The sequence below is a fragment of the Petromyzon marinus genome, chromosome 59 (genome assembly GCF_048934315.1).
Source record: "Petromyzon marinus isolate PM22_M1 ecotype Great Lakes invasive population chromosome 59, UKy_Petmar_22M1.pri1.0, whole genome shotgun sequence".
Lineage (NCBI taxonomy): Eukaryota > Metazoa > Chordata > Hyperoartia > Petromyzontiformes > Petromyzontidae > Petromyzon > Petromyzon marinus.
Genome location: NC_133725.1, coordinates 873243 through 889387, shown reverse-complemented (window position 1 = coordinate 889387; position 16145 = coordinate 873243). Strand labels below are relative to the sequence as shown.

Genomic DNA, 16145 nt, shown 5'->3' with positions numbered 1-16145 from the left:
TCCCCATAGCTTCAACACTACCCATAGACTCAACACTACCCATAGACTCAACACTGCCCATAGACTCATCACTGCCCATAGACTCAACACTGCCCATAGACTCAACACTCCCCATAGCTTCAACACTACCCATAGACTAACACTACCCATAGACTCAACACTGCCCATAGACTCATCACTGCCCATAGACTCAACACTACCCATAGACTCAACACTGCACCTCCGATCATGTACGTAAGGTGCGAAATAAGTTCAACAAACGTGCACACTTAAGTCAACCACTACCACCACACTGCAGGGCACAATTCACACACTCACCTACTAACTAACCCACTAACTCGCCCAATCAATCAATCACACAAAGAATGCTGGGATCGCCTTAACAGACTGTTGGAGGTTAGTGCTGTTCATGAGCACCGATGAAGGCCAAAAAGGGCACACGAGGGGGTGGGTGGCCCAACGCCGCGCCCGGCCGCCTTTGTCTCCCCAGTGCTGATGTTTTACACACCGCACCAGGTGCTTCGTCTAAGGACGAGTCGACCTCGGGGAGGTAACAGGGCCGGTTCCAATATTCGCCACTGTTATAGGTCGTGAGCGGGAGTCGAACTCGGGCGGCCGGGTTCGTAGAGCATGGCGCTAACCGCTGCAGTGATTCACATCCACCCTGGCATCAAGACTGCTCGTCACAATTCACTCAGCCACCCAACCACTCACTCATCCACTCAACCACTCACCCACTTACACCATAGGCCACAATGGACTCGCTCACTCAACCACCCAACCACTCAACCACTCACACTGCAGGCCACAATGCATTCACTCACCCATTCATGCACCCAACCACTCACCCACCCACTCAGTCATCCACCCAACCACTCACCCACCCACTCAGTCATCCACCCAACCACTTACCCACCCACTTACTCACCCACTAACACTGCAGGCCATACTTTACTCACCCACTCATCCAACACCCACTCATACTGCAGCACACAATTCACTCACCCATTCGTCCACCCAGCCACTCACTCACCCATTCACACTGCAGCCCACAATTCACTCGTCCACGCATACACCCAACCACTCACCGACTCACACTGCAGGCCACAATTCACTCACCCACTCATCCACCCAACCACGCACCCACTCACACTGCAACCCACAATTCACTCACCCACTCATCCACCCAACCACTCACTCACACTTCAGCCCACAATTCACTCACTCACCCACACATCCACCCAACCACTCACTCACCCACTCACCCACCGAACAAACCCCCCTCACCCCACCCACCCAGAAACCCTGAAAGTCCCAACACATCGTGAACATCCCTCGCCACCGCTCGACAGGAATCCCTCTTCGCTCTTAACCCTTCGTGCGGCTCTCGTTCAGTCGCTGAAGAAGCTCCCGCCTCGCACGGCGGGGAAGGGGGTGGAGGGCGAAACGTCAGCACTATCGCGCCGAACAACAACGCCACCACATAGTGCGAGCGAGCGAGCGAGTGAGCGAGGCTGCCAGCTCCGTCGAGAATGGCCACCGCCGGGGCTGCACGTGGCTTCAGAGGGAGGATGCTGCTCGCCACGTCTTGTTTGTTGGCGTTCATCACAAGGCCCCCAGCCTGCGCCCTCACCGCCTCCCACCGTAATCCCTCACGATCACAGAGGGTTCGTTTGTTCCCCATCGCGAGAGAAAAGTTTATTTTTTGGAATCCGAACCACGAGGGTCAGGCGCGGGGCGGCAGGGCCACCGCCTGCAGCGCTGTCCGCGGTGGATTCGTCGTCAGCCGCGGTCAATGCGCTGCTGGATGACGAAGGCCCTCCCCAAATTGCCCTCCCCAAAGCCGCAAATGCTGCCGCTCAGCAAACGGATGAAATTTTGCTCCTATGGGACCAGTGCCGGATTAATCCTAGCAGCAAAAGTAGCAGTAGTAGCTACATGTAGTAGCTACTACTGCATATATGTAGTAGCAGCTACATATGTAGTAGCTACTACTGCATATGTAGTAGCAGCTACATATGTAGCAGCTACATATGTACATATGTAGTAGTAGCTACATATGTACATATGTAGTAGTAGCTACTACTGCATATGTAGTAGTAGCTACTACTGCATATGTAGTAGTAGCTACTACTGCATATGTAGTAGTAGCTACTACTGCATATGTAGTAGCTACTACTGCAAATGTAGTAGCTACTACTGCAAATGTAGTAGCTACTACTGCAAATGTAGTAGCTACTACTGCAAATGTAGTAGCTACTACTGCAAATGTAGTAGCTACTACTGCATATGTAGTAGCTACTACTGCATATGTAGTAGCTACTACTGCATATGTAGTAGCTACTACTGCATATGTAGTAGCTACTACTGCATATGTAGTAGCTACTACTGCATATGTAGTAGCTACTACTGCATATGTAGTAGCTACTACTGCATATGTAGTAGCTACTACTGCATATGTAGTAGCTACTACTGCATATGTAGTAGCTACTACTGCATATGTAGTAGCTACTACTGCATATGTAGTAGCTACTACTGCATAAGTAGTAGCTACTACTGCATAAGTAGTAGCGCTAAATGCTTTCAAGTTATCAATTCTGGTTCAGTGATTCTGCACTTGCTCTATTACTATAGTACGCCACCGCCTTCCAACTTTTATGAACGACTGGGTGTTTAAGGTTAGCGATTTGTCGTATTGTCTGGCTGTATAGCAAACGAAGAAATACATTCACTTTACGATGCAAGTAAAAATGTTGTTTTAATATGTATGTATTTATAATTTAGGGCCCCTTTATAACAACATGCTTCAGGCCCCTCACTTTGCTTAATCCAGCACTGACAACCCCAGTGCGTCTTTTTTGTCTTACGACTGCCGATGTTGGATGTAGAGCAGACGACGACAATTTCACATTCAGATGGTCACGCCCAGATAACCGCATCCGAGTGCATGAGCGCTGCCAGGTCTTTGTTTTTGCGGACCGGGGCATTGCGTCGTTTACCGTTGGACTCTCTCCGCTCTGGACGGCCACAGCCGCCACCACCACCACTGGGAGTTTTCAAATTTCCATTCGTGCATTATCAGCGATCCCCCCATCGGCTGTCGCTGCCAATGCTTTATGCGGTTGGTGATGCGGTTTAGGGTGGGACCCATGAGCAGCCTCGGGGAAGATCAAACCCCCAGGGGATCTTCTGCCCCAAATCTTTCACTCGGTCTATGGCAGTGCGAGTCAATGGGTCGAAGAATTAGTGACCAGGCCGAGATCAACGCACCCCATGAGAAAACCCGGTCTCAACTTAAACTCCTTGGGTCTCTGTGCGAGTCATCGATAGTCAGGCTGAGACCATCAACTCGCTTCGATCTAAGAGCAGTGAGGTAGGGACTGGGTGTGCTGCAGTGGCGAGATGTTAATCATCTCCCTTGGTATGCGTGGGCTGGATCCCGCCCCTGCCTCCGATATATATTTGGAGTTTGCATGTTTCCCCCGCCGCTATTCCTCCGGTTTTTCCCCTCCACATTTAAAAACGTGCATACAGCGGTACCTATTTGGCCATCAAGTTCCACACAATAAGCCACTTCTCATTGAGCTGTCATGTGTGGCCAGGTTGCTTCTGAAAAGAGCTATAGCTTTACCTGGTAAATAACAAGTTAATTAACAAATCAGCACTTTAGGGTTAAAGGAAGTGTGTTTGTCTACTTGTACACGCTATCACCGCCTCTATAATGCACAACTACCAATACATTCCCAGCAGTCAAGCTCGCACCGACACTGCCCTCTCGTGGCGGAAAATTAATCGGCATGCAGAAGAGCCCCTGTACTTGCTCGCTCACGCCACAGGCGACGTGAGGCGACGTAGCGCTCGCTGCTTGGGACTACCCTTCCAAGATGGACATCTTTTTCCAGGGTGAGCGTGCCCTCATTACCCCACCACACTTTGACCTGCTAAACTGTCCGCAGTGCATAACCCTATACTGTATACTGCTTTGTAATTCTGGGGGTGTGGTGAAGATTTCAAAACCGTGCCATTGTTCAACGACACTGGAGCAGTGCAGTGCCGATCGAAGCGTGCCACCAAATAACCACCACCGTCTCTCTGCTAAACAAAGTCATCGCTACAAACAGGTCGGTGGCAAACGCTCAGGATGACTCCAAGCGCAGAAACCCCGGGATGCTCACTGCAGCACTCACCCACTTCGCAGGATTGTAACAATTCTGGCAGGCGCCAAATGCATGTTGTAACTTTTATGCACCGTACGCTGTAGTTAACCGTGCTCTATGGAAGTGCAGTGTTGAGGGGCAGTGCCGAATATGGGCATATGTAGAACGGAAGTGCAGTGTTGATGAGGGGCAGTGCCGAATATGGGCAATGTGTAGCTTATGTTGCATTGCCAACCGTATTGAAATTGGAGGCGAGGGAAGGTCAAAGCAGTTCTAAAATTTACATTCGTCAGCGTGGCACGTAATGTCTTATTCCTGCGGATGCCCACCACTGCCGACCGGGAGTGCACAACATTGGACAGCCCCAGCAGTGTAAGAGAGCACGCACCACACGGGAGTCAGCGAGATGTACCTTTTATTCGGCACTCAACACGGCCGATCTTTGGGACAAGTCAAAGTCACAAGGAGAAGTAGCGTAGCAATGTACAAAACGGAGCAGAGAGACACGGGGATTTCCTCGGGGTGAGGCTCACAGCAACCAGAGTACTGCTGCCACCTCACAAAATGGGGGGGGGGGGGGCAGTGGTTTCCCCTACCAACACAAGTGCTTCTCAAATAACAATTTTATTCATCAGGTGCTAGCATGTACATTAAGAGCGGGGGGGCTTGCCGTCCAATCATTACAAAGTGATCTATTTAGGGTGCAGCTCTGAAATTTCTAGACCAGAACACGCCACTGCCGGCAGAATTAAAAGGGCTCTGGAGAATCTGTAACGAGTTATATTTCTGGCCCAACTCTAAGACGGACAGGTCGTTATGTCTCTTCGAGGTCTGATTGCAAGGCGTCTGGGGATCACCAGATGGATTGCTGGGGTGCGACCTGCCAAGTGGATTTAATAATCTCTCCCAGGTCCACCGGGTCATGAATTTTGAAATCCTGTGGAAGTGTTGCGGCTGCACAGCTGGCACGACCAGGGCTCAGTCCCCTCCATTTACAAACCTCCATGGGGGATCCATCCCTCCCATCCCCCACCCCCAGGACACAACAAAACTTTCATCGCAGCCCGATTAAACCCCCGCTTCAACCTCATGGCTGCAACCCAAAAACAAGACACGTGCAGTCACGACAAACACGACACCGACAACACAGAAAACAGAAGTGTAAGAGAACGAGTGGGGGGGGGGGGGGCGAGGGGGGGGTTGGTTGGGGCGTTGTCAACTTTCAGGCATCCTCCTGACCCTCCTCCTCCTCAAATTCTCCTTCCTCCTCGGCTGTGGCGTCCTGGTACTGCTGGTACTCGGAGACGAGGTCGTTCATGTTGCTCTCCGCCTCGGTGAACTCCATCTCGTCCATGCCCTCGCCGGTGTACCAGTGCAGGAAGGCCTTGCGGCGGAACATGGCCGTGAACTGCTCAGAGATTCGCTTGAACAGCTCCTGCACGCGCGGTGGTGGGGGGTTAAGGAGAGACGAAATGCAGTCAGCAGACGACAACGCCTTGAGATACCAGCATAAATCGCAGCTCAGTCCATGAGTCTGTGGGAGTCACTGGCAAATGGGCTTAAACTAACGCACTACACACTTGGGAACCTAGTTCAGAGGGGTGGCCAACCTGTACAACCAAGTTGTACATAGGCACACTACTTTGAAAGCATGGCTTTACGTGATGCCCCTTTGATAAGAGACACGAGCGGGGGATTAAGGAGCCCACCGCACGCGGCTCAGGAGTCGGCCATCGCTGACCGTTTAAATTACAGGCGGGCGACCAAAACCCAGGATTTCAAAAGATTCCGTCACAGCCGTCAAATACCGCAGGCCACCAACGCCACACCTCACCTGGATGGCCGTGCTGTTGCCGATGAAGGTGGCCGACATCTTGAGGCCTCGGGGCGGGATGTCGCACACGGCCGTCTTCACGTTGTTGGGGATCCACTCGACGAAGTAGCTGCTGTTCTTGTTCTGCACGTTCAGCATCTGCTCGTCCACCTCCTTCATGGACATGCGGCCGCGGAAGATGGCGGCCACCGTGAGGTAGCGGCCGTGCCGCGGGTCGCACGCCGCCATCATGTTCTTCGAGTCGAACATCTGCTGGGTGAGCTCGGGCACGGTGAGCGCGCGGTACTGCTGCGAACCGCGGCTGGTGAGCGGCGCGAAGCCCGGCATGAAGAAGTGCAGGCGCGGGAAGGGCACCATGTTGACGGCGAGCTTGCGCAGGTCGGCGTTGAGCTGGCCCGGGAAGCGCAGGCAGGTGGTGACGCCGCTCATGGTGGCCGACACCAGGTGGTTCAGGTCGCCGTACGTGGGCGTCGTGAGCTTGAGGGTGCGGAAGCAGATGTCGTAGAGAGCCTCGTTGTCGATGCAGTACGTCTCGTCCGTGTTCTCCACCAGCTGGTGCACCGACAGCGTCGCGTTGTACGGCTCCACCACAGTGTCTGACACCTGCGCGGGGCGGGGGGGGAGAGACCGCGTGAGCCGGTGCATCGGTGGGCAAGTGGCTTGGTGTACAAGCGTGGCTGTTGTTGTTCAGGGTGGGGGGGTTAGGCCACTGTTTGTGCCAGCATGTGAAACATCACGGCGCGGTACTTCCATCAGGGCTAGGACTCGCGTGTCCACCATCCTGGGCCGTCTCTGCCTCTCACCGTCGTGTAGGAGAGCACCACCTCACCCTGAAGCGACCACGGTATTTAGTACTTGTATTATGTATAGTACTCGCAGTCTCACCTTGGGAGAGGGCACCACACTGAAGGTGTTCATGATGCGGTCGGGGTTAGAGTACCAGTAACTAAAGCACTCGGTCTCACCTTGGGGGAGGGCACCACACTGAAGGTGTTCATGATGCGGTCGGGGTTAGAGTACCAGTAACTAAAGCACTCGGTCTCACCTTGGGGGAGGGCACCACACTGAAGGTGTTCATGATGCGGTCGGGGTACTCCTCGCGGATCTTGCTGATGAGCAGGGTGCCCATGCCCGAGCCGGTGCCGCCGCCCAGCGAGTGCGTCAGCTGGAAGCCCTGCAGGCAGTCGCAGCTCTCCGCCTCCTTGCGCACCACGTCCAGCACCGAGTCCACCAGCTCGGCGCCTTCCGTGTAGTGGCCCTTGGCCCAGTTGTTACCCGCGCCGCTCTGGCCTGGTGGACGACGAAGCGCAGCAAGGGGTTGAGTTTTTGTTTTAACCACAAGCGAGAGCTCGTACAGTCGTTTCTTTTAAAATAAATTACCCGGGTCAAAAGCACAAACTAAACGGCGTAGCAATTGCACAAAAAAAATGTCGGCGCACAAACGGCTTCACGTGAGAAATCGAAAATATTATAAAAGTCCATGTTCAATAATAAACTCCCTCAAGCTAAAGTTACTTTTTAGACTGATCACATTACGTAACAGAAACCTGCGAGGGATGGGGACCGTTGAACTCAAGTGTAAAGCAGCAATGGCACAAGAGGATGCCATTCCAAGTTATACCACGAGGCACAGCACACGTCAGCTAACACCAGGCATATAGCACGTTAACACAAGGCGTACACTACACATCCATTATTACCACCAAGTGTGTACCCAGGAAGCCTGCGGCCCTCAGGAGGGTCCTGCCAAGTTGTGACAGTAGGGGGAGTGGGAGGGAGCAATGATTGTACATTCACAGCATGTACACACCACATTTACAAAAACACGGGGCCTGTCCAACGCTGGCTAACAAAGGGCGGCTTCACACGAGCCATTCTCACACCACCCTATACTGATCCTGCGGCTGCAAGCGTTGTCCGGGACTATTAATAATGCACCCCATTCTCACTTTAACAGCGTCAGCTAAACGGACGAGGTCTCTCGCGTCGTTTCAACGAATATTGTAGGCGTCAATGGACAAGGTAATCCGTGTCCAAGATAATCAAGTCCAAATTCCCGCTGCTCAAAATGAACGGCATTGTTGGCGTTCAATTGCTGTCTGCAGCCATGCAAGAGGCCAGTGGTAGAAATACCACTCCTATGACAGAGGCGGCAAGTCTCAACATAGGACAACTGGTGTTGCCTTCATGATCACCTCACACGCACAGTGCTCTCGTTTTACAAAGCGGTGTTTATTGGAGCCAAGGAATGGGCAAGTGGCCATTTCCTTGCCGAGGGCACTAATCAGCACAGCGACATTAAACACAGGACACAGTCCACAAGCTCATAGTACAGATACTCTTCCTCGTCAGCGTCAGAGGTGGCACCACGTTGGCAGTTATAATTTCGTTTAAAAAGGCCAATTAGAGCAAACCATGTGATAATTATTTGAAATGAGCAGGCGTTAAAGCAATTCACTCTTATGTAGCCATGTGACTAAAAATCGGGCGTTCCGTGGAGGTTGATACTTTTGGCGAGAGCAGTTACTGTTCTGGCCCATGAACTGAGAGTTCATTTCCATGCAGTGTAAATGTCGATTCTCTTCTGGTGACACAGCAGCACCAGTCACCACCCCAGCCGTCGGCACTCACCGAACACAAAGTTGTCGGGCCGGAAGATCTGGCCAAATGGGCCTGACCGCACCGAGTCCATGGTGCCGGGCTCCAGGTCTACGAGGATGGCGCGGGGAACATACTTCCCACCTGCACAGCAGACACAACACACACAAGGCATTAATTGTACACAGGGTTGTACAGGGTTACACATAAATACACACAAAGCACAACACACAGGGTCACTCGTACACGGTTACACAGCACACCGGGCCACTCGTACACGGCACAACAGTATTGTTTACCCACCTCACACCAGGGCATTACCTCACAGGGCGTTGTACTCGCACACCCATCACTCAGCCTTTACATCACCCAGAGAACCTTAAAGACTCAACACCTGTCACAGCCCCCACACGCAGGAACCTGCCGGTCGTGTTCATCTAGACCATGTCACCCATGCCAAGCGAGCAAAGTGGGGAGTGAGCGGAAGTGAATATGCAAGCGAATGTGTAATAGCGAATGGGGTGAGCGAGCCATGGGACAAGAGCGAGTGGTCAAGCGGGTGTGCGACCGAGGGGATGGGCGAGTGGACGCGCGAGTTATTGAGTGCGCCTCGTTACCAGACGCCTCGTTGTAGTAGACGTTGATGCGCTCCAGCTGCAGGTCGCTGTCGCCATGGTAAGAGCCCGTGGGGTCGATCCCATGCTCGTCGCTGATCACCTCCCAGAACTGGAACCAGACGCGCACACGGTTCGTTAACAGGCAACACAAACACGCCTCACACGAGCAGCGCGTAGAAACAATGCGTGCGCACGCTAGACGAGTAGCCGTCGTTATACACGCACGGTGTGTTTACACGTCGGCGGCTGAGTACAAGGTGACGATCTGTTGAGGTATGTGCGGTTTGGCTCGAGTGGTTGTGCAGAGTGCAAGTGAGGGGCGAGCCCTGTTCAGCGAGGGTGAGCGCAAGTATGGGCGTGCACAAGGGCACAGATGAGTGCGAGGCGAGTGGGTTCTAGGCGTGTGGATGAGCGAGGCGAGCGTGTAGAGGCGAGCGCGTAGGAATGACTGCATGCGCATGGGGTGAGTGAATGCGCGCGACCGCACGAGGTTCGAGTGTGAACGCGCGTGGCAGCCAATTCTCAAGTGGAGAGGAATGCAGCGACGTCAGCTTTGCCATCTCAGCATCTGCCCCTTGCCATCCAATCTCGGCGACCCTCCCCCCCCTCAAACAGGCGCATCTCTCAGCACCATCCGCCAGACTTTAGACGCCACCCCATCTGCTGGCTCGGCCCCGTAAGAGCCAGCTGGGATACACGATCCCCCTCAGCCTCTAAAACGCAGCTGCTCAACGCCGCGCAGCCTCATTAAAAGCTCTCGTGGCCAATCCACTGCTGGATGAATGTCTCCCAAAAAATTTTGACCACCGGCCATGAACAACGTCCGAGTGTAGATGTCCCCTGTCAAGCCCAAATGTATCGCGTTTGAAACGCGTCCTTTTAACCTGGCTGTGGCCGCCTCTCTACACGATCCCAATCGCGCACCTTCATGCGATTTGCTTTTGTCCCATGCGCTTTGTTAAAATGGCCACGGTTTCTGACACGTGACCGTTCCTCATCTAGAGTTGACAGTAAGATGCAACTTGCCAATGTACCTATACAGAAAGGTTTAAAGACAATGTGTTAATACCTGCAACGGGAAGTAACTTGCCAACGTGCCTAAAGGTTTTAAATCAATGTGGTACTACCTGCAATGTCAGTGACTGCTCACCCCGGACCAAGTAACACGCCCCCCCCCCGTGCCAGGCTAGGTAGTCAAACCTCACCGGCTGGATTGGAAATACAAACTCTGGATAGAACCCAACTCTGCTCATTAAAACAAATCAACACGTTGTATTGTTCACCGAATACAACTCCACCTTGTCATCTAAACAAAAATCGTGTTTGTTTCTAACAGCAGCCTAGCCGTGACCATCCAAGAGCAATGTCCCCTGCCAGCTTCGAGAAAGCGCTTTCCATTGCCATGCAGCAAAGTGGCATCATTATTATGCAGGACGGCGGCGTGGCGCTTTCACAGCTCTGGCATCCAGGCTTCGCTTGCGAGCTGTGTGGACACGAGATGGATTGCGAGGCGAGAGCATTGCGCGGGTGGGTGACGTTATAGGTCAGCAAATCTGTATATAGCCGCCGGATGCGAGTGACTCGGCCGTGTGTTGTCAGGGCTTTGTCAGCTGTGGGTGGCGGCTTTGCCGCCGCCAGGACACCGAGTGAGGCGGGGGGGGGTCCATGATGCATTTGGGTGGAACAAAACCAACATCGGTGCACACTCGATTCCAATCCAGGTCGAATCCAACATTCGCGATTCCCACATCCTGCCAATGTAGTGTGGTGGTGGCGAGATTTCACGGCCAGCCCGCAATGCGACACAAAGGATTTGAGGGGGTGGGATAAAACCGTAGAATCGATTCCCAAATGAAAGCGAAAGCTTACAATCGAATTCATGGAATCGCCTGGCTGGGCAGAATCGGTGCGGGCCCTAATCAGGGCGTTGACGATTCCACCCCCATTTTGCGATGTGCTTCCCCTGGATTAGTCGATTGAACCAAGCCATCGTTCAAAGGTGGATTTTTTTAGTTTGTTTTATTTCCACATTCAATAAACGGTGAGCGATTGCCACAACATTAACCTAGGCGGACCGCCCAGGCCACGTCCGTGCGACGGGTGAAAATATAAAACGTGTAAGGGGGGGGGGGGCAAAGAGCGCCGAGTGAACGGCGACATCCCCCGAGCGGGGAGACGGACTGCGATGCATCGCGAGATGGCGGCCGGTTGGGGGTGTATAGAGGGGGTGGTTTACGGGTAACAATCTTTAATCCACAGGGGAGGTGGGAGGGTGGCGATTGACCGTACCACATTAATATCACAGAGCAAAACATTTTTTTTCCCTAAACGCGGCCCCGGCATGCTAACGTGGAATTGTAACCACGTGGTCAGCACACCCGACTACCACCCCCTCCCCCCGCCGAGCCTCGGGGATCCGTTAGCGACGTCACGCACGGAAGCGGCGCCCGCCGATTGGACGCAGCCCACACAGGCCCGACCCCCACTTCTTTTGAATTTTGGCGAGCGACGATTGGACACGGGCGGTTTGAATCCCCAAAGTCGAGCCGCGATTGGACGAGCGACGCAAGGGGTGGGGGGAGGGGGGCGGGGCAACGACCGCCCCACGGCAACGGTCGCGGCCGAGCGCGGGAAACGGCGGCCCCCACCCCCCCGAGCCCCCACCCCACCCCCCCTGAGCCCCCACCCCCGAGTGGCCACCATTTTACATTTCGCCCACTCCGCCTCACGCACACACGGGGCGGGAATAAACGTTGAAAAAGGCGCAAACCACACACGCACGTTTAATCCATCGCAAACTACAGAAACGCGCTATTTTAAAAATCAAACGTGACGTTTTTAACATCAAGCGTGACGTTTTTAATAATAGTTTGTTTCTCGTTCACGCGTACGGGCGGACCCCCCCATCCCACGAAGAGTTGCTAACGGCTGCGGGCGAAATTAACAAACGCTGCGTCATCCTAAATTTGTTTTTATTAAAAAGCATTGAAAAATCAATCTTACAGGTAAAGTGCTTTAGCGTAAGAGGCAGAAATCATCGTCCGCATCAATCCACTGCTGGATGAAGGCATTCCCGCCCGCCTTCAGATTCCTTGCCCGCACGGCTAACATTAGCGGCGATTTTGTGTTGCCACAATGCGTCCCTGGGACAACCAAACCCTTTCGAACCGCTACGATTTAATTTTGACAAAAGACAATGGATTTCTGAGGGGTGTTAAATATTTGATTGCAATCTGTTGCGTACGCGAGATGGCGGGAAATGGCGGCGAAGCGCTCACCCGGCAGCGCACCGACCGCGGTTACGAGTTAATTAAAAAAATCCCAATAAAAGATAGAAGTTGCCATCTTAGCCTCAAAACCTCTTAAACTACTCCCTAAATTATGGGATTTTTTTTAATTAACCATGCAGGCGTGGTGGGTCTTATTAAAATCGGCATTTAGTGGCGCGATCCCATGTGCATTAAATGTATAACCGACGTACAGCACAAACATTTCCTTGGGGCGCGTCTTACTTTCTCTCCAGAGCGCCTCATAATTACCATTCATACGGTCGATGCCCAAAGTCCAAATGTCGCGGGCAAGATCCGGGTTCGTTCAACACGCAGCCACGTAAACCACCGGGGCCCCTCGCGACATTAAAGCCGAACATTTCTCAAGACAAATATCACGGACGGGGGAGGAGGGGGCGCGTCTTCCTCACCTTGGCGCCGATCTGATTGCCGCACTGGCCCGCCTGCAGATGAACTATTTCCCTCATGGTGAAGTATGTAAATGTGTTTTGACTGTCACGTTACGTTGACCAAAAAACCCCCTCTGGTGAAGTCTTCTACGGCTGTGTGGTCCCCGGCTCCAACTGTCACCAACGGCTCCGCCGCGCCTTTATATACCCGCGGCGGGCGTGGAGGGCGGGGGGGCGGGGGCGAGCGAGAAGGGGGCGGTCGCGTTCGAATTGACCAACCGCGGCGCGAGCGCGAGACGCCGCGGCGGATTGCGATTGGTCGAGAACGCTTTGAACACGCCCCTCCCACCTCTCCGAACCCCCTCCAGCCTCCCGTCGCTGGGCCACGCTGTTGTGCAACGAACCCCCATCACCAATCTCGATCACCACCAAGTTGCTCGTTCAAACAAAGATGGCCAAACAGTGGCGAGTCTCGGCGGCCCCTAGTGGCTGGGGAAAGGCGGGCGGCGTCACGCGACATCGCCTAGCTGGCCTAGCACATACATCTATGCCGCCCTCTATTGTACCCTTTCGTTACACTCGCTTATAAGCCCGTCGAGGCAACGGGTGTATTGCTAAGGGGCCGTCCATAAATGACGTCACGCACCTATGGGGTTGGGCTGGGATCAGACATTTGTGACGAGGGGGGGGGGGGGGCGATTTAAAGCTTTCGTGACTGCAGGGATTCATCTTCTTGGTTCTTTCGGTAAAGTCACGTAGAAGAGAAATAATAAAATAATAAAAGTTAAACTTACATTCTCACGACGTTTCGATTGCAACACAAGCAACCATCATCAGGTGTGAAAACCACAGCAAGGGGGGGGGTTATAAATGTGACGTCACATCAAAATGTGCAACTTTAAATAAATATAGACAACACGTTCTACTTAATTAAATAGACTTTTTGATAAATGTTCTCTCCGACAACATCAGAGTGCAGTGCCACATTAAATACGCACTACAATGACAATAGTTTAAAGCGATTTGGTTTTTTTGGGGGGGGGGGGCAGAGCTTTGTGACGTCATATTTGAGGGGGGGTCTGACTTTTTGTGACGTCGTGTGACGAGGGGGGGGGGGTAAAAAAATCGTCCAAAATCGCGTGACGTCATTTATGGACGGCCCCAAAGTACATCTGAAATGTTCAATCGAAAATCATATTCCGCTCATGATTATTAATGAGATGGGGGGGGGCATGTGGAGTGACATCACCTGCTAATGATGATTAATCATGTGGGTGGTGCTCCATGTGGAGTGATTATGAATGATAGCGTTACGGAGTTCTGGCTTTTAATCGATTAAGAATGATTATTTCTTAAAAATGGGGAGCGGTAGTGTAGCGGTTCAGAATACAGTATTTATCTACACTGGGGGAATCCGATGAGCTATGAAGCTCTTTTTTTCACAAATGCCCAATAGTTTTTGCACAGATGTCCAGTTGGCCTTCCCCAAGGTTGACTCAGCCTACAAAATGAGTTTAACCTGATGTTTGATTTGAAGCTTTTGTGACTGCAGGAATCCATACTTCCAGGGAGACAAAGGCGGCCGGGCGTGGTGTTTACAACCCACCCCCACCTCACGTGCCGTTCCGGTCTTCAAAAGGTGCTACTCGCTCACAGCACTTGACCCAAAAGTCCGTTAAGGCTATCCGGGGGATTTGTGCCTTTGTTTGTTATTGGGCTTCCTCAGAATGGACTCCCAAGTTGGAATCACCTGTTTGAGAGAAAAAAAAAACAGACATTAAAACAGATAAGACAAAATAGTATTATAAATAACAAGTCTCGTTCACGGCTGGTATTCATTTGGTGGGCCGGGTCGATCCGTGACTTAAATGTGCGTGGATCGGTCCCCAGCTGCAATGCCACGGCCCCTATCTCAGAGCGAAAGAGGAATAATAATAATAAAACTTCACCGGTTTGTATTCGTGGTTCTTTCGGTAAAGTCACGTAGAAGGGAAACCGTAAAATAATAAAAATATGAAACAAAATCCTCACGACGTTTCGACTGCAACACAAGCAGTCATCAACAGGTGTGTGAAAACCACACACCTGATTATGACTGCTTGTGTTGCAGTCGAAACGTCGTGAGAATTTGATTGTTTTATCATCAGGTGTGTGAAAACCACACACCTGATGATGACTGCTTGTGTTACAGTCGAAACGTCGTGAGAATTGTATTGTTTTATATTTTTATTATTTTATAGTTTCCCTTCTACGTGACTTTACCGAAAGAACCAAGAATATGAATCACTGCAGTCACGAAAGCTTTAAATCAACATTTCACCGGTTTGCTTCACCATTATGACTTTATCGCCTGATTGAAGCAGCTGCTGCTGCTGGTGGTGGTTGTTGCTGTGATCACCTGCAGCTACTAGAATTGTACAATGTCGTTGTGGGCCCACTCACCGTGCGACACACGATCGGCAAGGTGTACTGAGCGAGTCACTAAACCGGCACGTGGAGAATTGGCTGAGTCGGGTGGTGGCGGGCTTCGCGACGCATTCATATTGGACGCGATCTGAGCCAAGGGAAAATAAAACTCTGGATGATATTGGTCGAGAAAGCCCACCCCCCCCCCCCCAATAAAAAAACGTTGCTATGGATACCTTGCGTTTGTTCATCATGTGACAACCTTTACAAATCAGAATCTTTATTTACACTGCAGGAGAAATCAGATGAGCTTCAAAGTTATTTCTTCACCGTTGTCCGGTCGGGGCACGGGGTAAGAACGTTTCGACAACAAACAGCTACAACAAACACGATAGCAGTGCAAACTACGCGCAAGGTAAACAAATCGCCCAAACACAAACAAATACAACACTAAACCATTCCCATCATATACCAGGGAAAGCCCGCTGAACATATGAACTTATTTTTCAGAAGCGACCTGGCCACCATCAAATGATAGCCCAACAAAGTGGCCCATTTATAGCAGCCAAAATAATCTAAATAATCTCAACGCATGTTTCTATAAGTTCCACACGACCACGGGGAGAGACACACAAACTCCAAATATACAGCAGGTATCAGGTTGGGATCGAACCCACGACCTCCTGTAGACCAGGCGAGGTAGTAAACATCTCAAAACAGGGAGAGAGACACCGCAAACTCCAAATATACAGCAGGTATCAGGTTGGGATCGAACCCACGCCCTCCTGTATACCAGGCGAGGTAGTAAACATCTCAAAACAGGGAGAGAGACACCGCAAACTCCAAATATACAG

At 52.0% G+C, this 16145-nt stretch overlaps 1 protein-coding gene across 1 annotated transcript; it reads right to left on the bottom strand.

The window, feature by feature from the left end:
* Positions 1 to 4555: 4555 nt before the first annotated feature.
* Positions 4556 to 13083, bottom strand: LOC116955455 (tubulin beta-4 chain). Its single transcript, XM_076052972.1, has 6 exons — positions 12907 to 13083; positions 9207 to 9315; positions 8623 to 8733; positions 7037 to 7281; positions 5992 to 6594; positions 4556 to 5592 (listed from the first exon to the last, which is right to left on the bottom strand). Exons 1-6 carry the CDS (start codon positions 12961 to 12963, stop codon positions 5380 to 5382), a joined length of 1338 nt encoding a protein of 445 aa, XP_075909087.1. The 5' UTR covers positions 12964 to 13083; the 3' UTR covers positions 4556 to 5379.
* Positions 13084 to 16145: the final 3062 nt, after the last annotated feature.

Coding starts and splice junctions, on each gene's coding strand:
- LOC116955455 (XM_076052972.1), bottom strand. CDS start 12,963: ATGAGGGAAATAGTTCATCTGCAGGCGGGCCAGTGCGGCAATCAGATC. Junction 9,316..12,906: donor GCAATCAGATCGGCGCCAAG/GTGAGGAAGACG, acceptor GTCTGGTTCCAG/TTCTGGGAGGTGATCAGCGA. Junction 8,734..9,206: donor CTACTACAACGAGGCGTCTG/GTAACGAGGCGC, acceptor TCTGCTGTGCAG/GTGGGAAGTATGTTCCCCGC.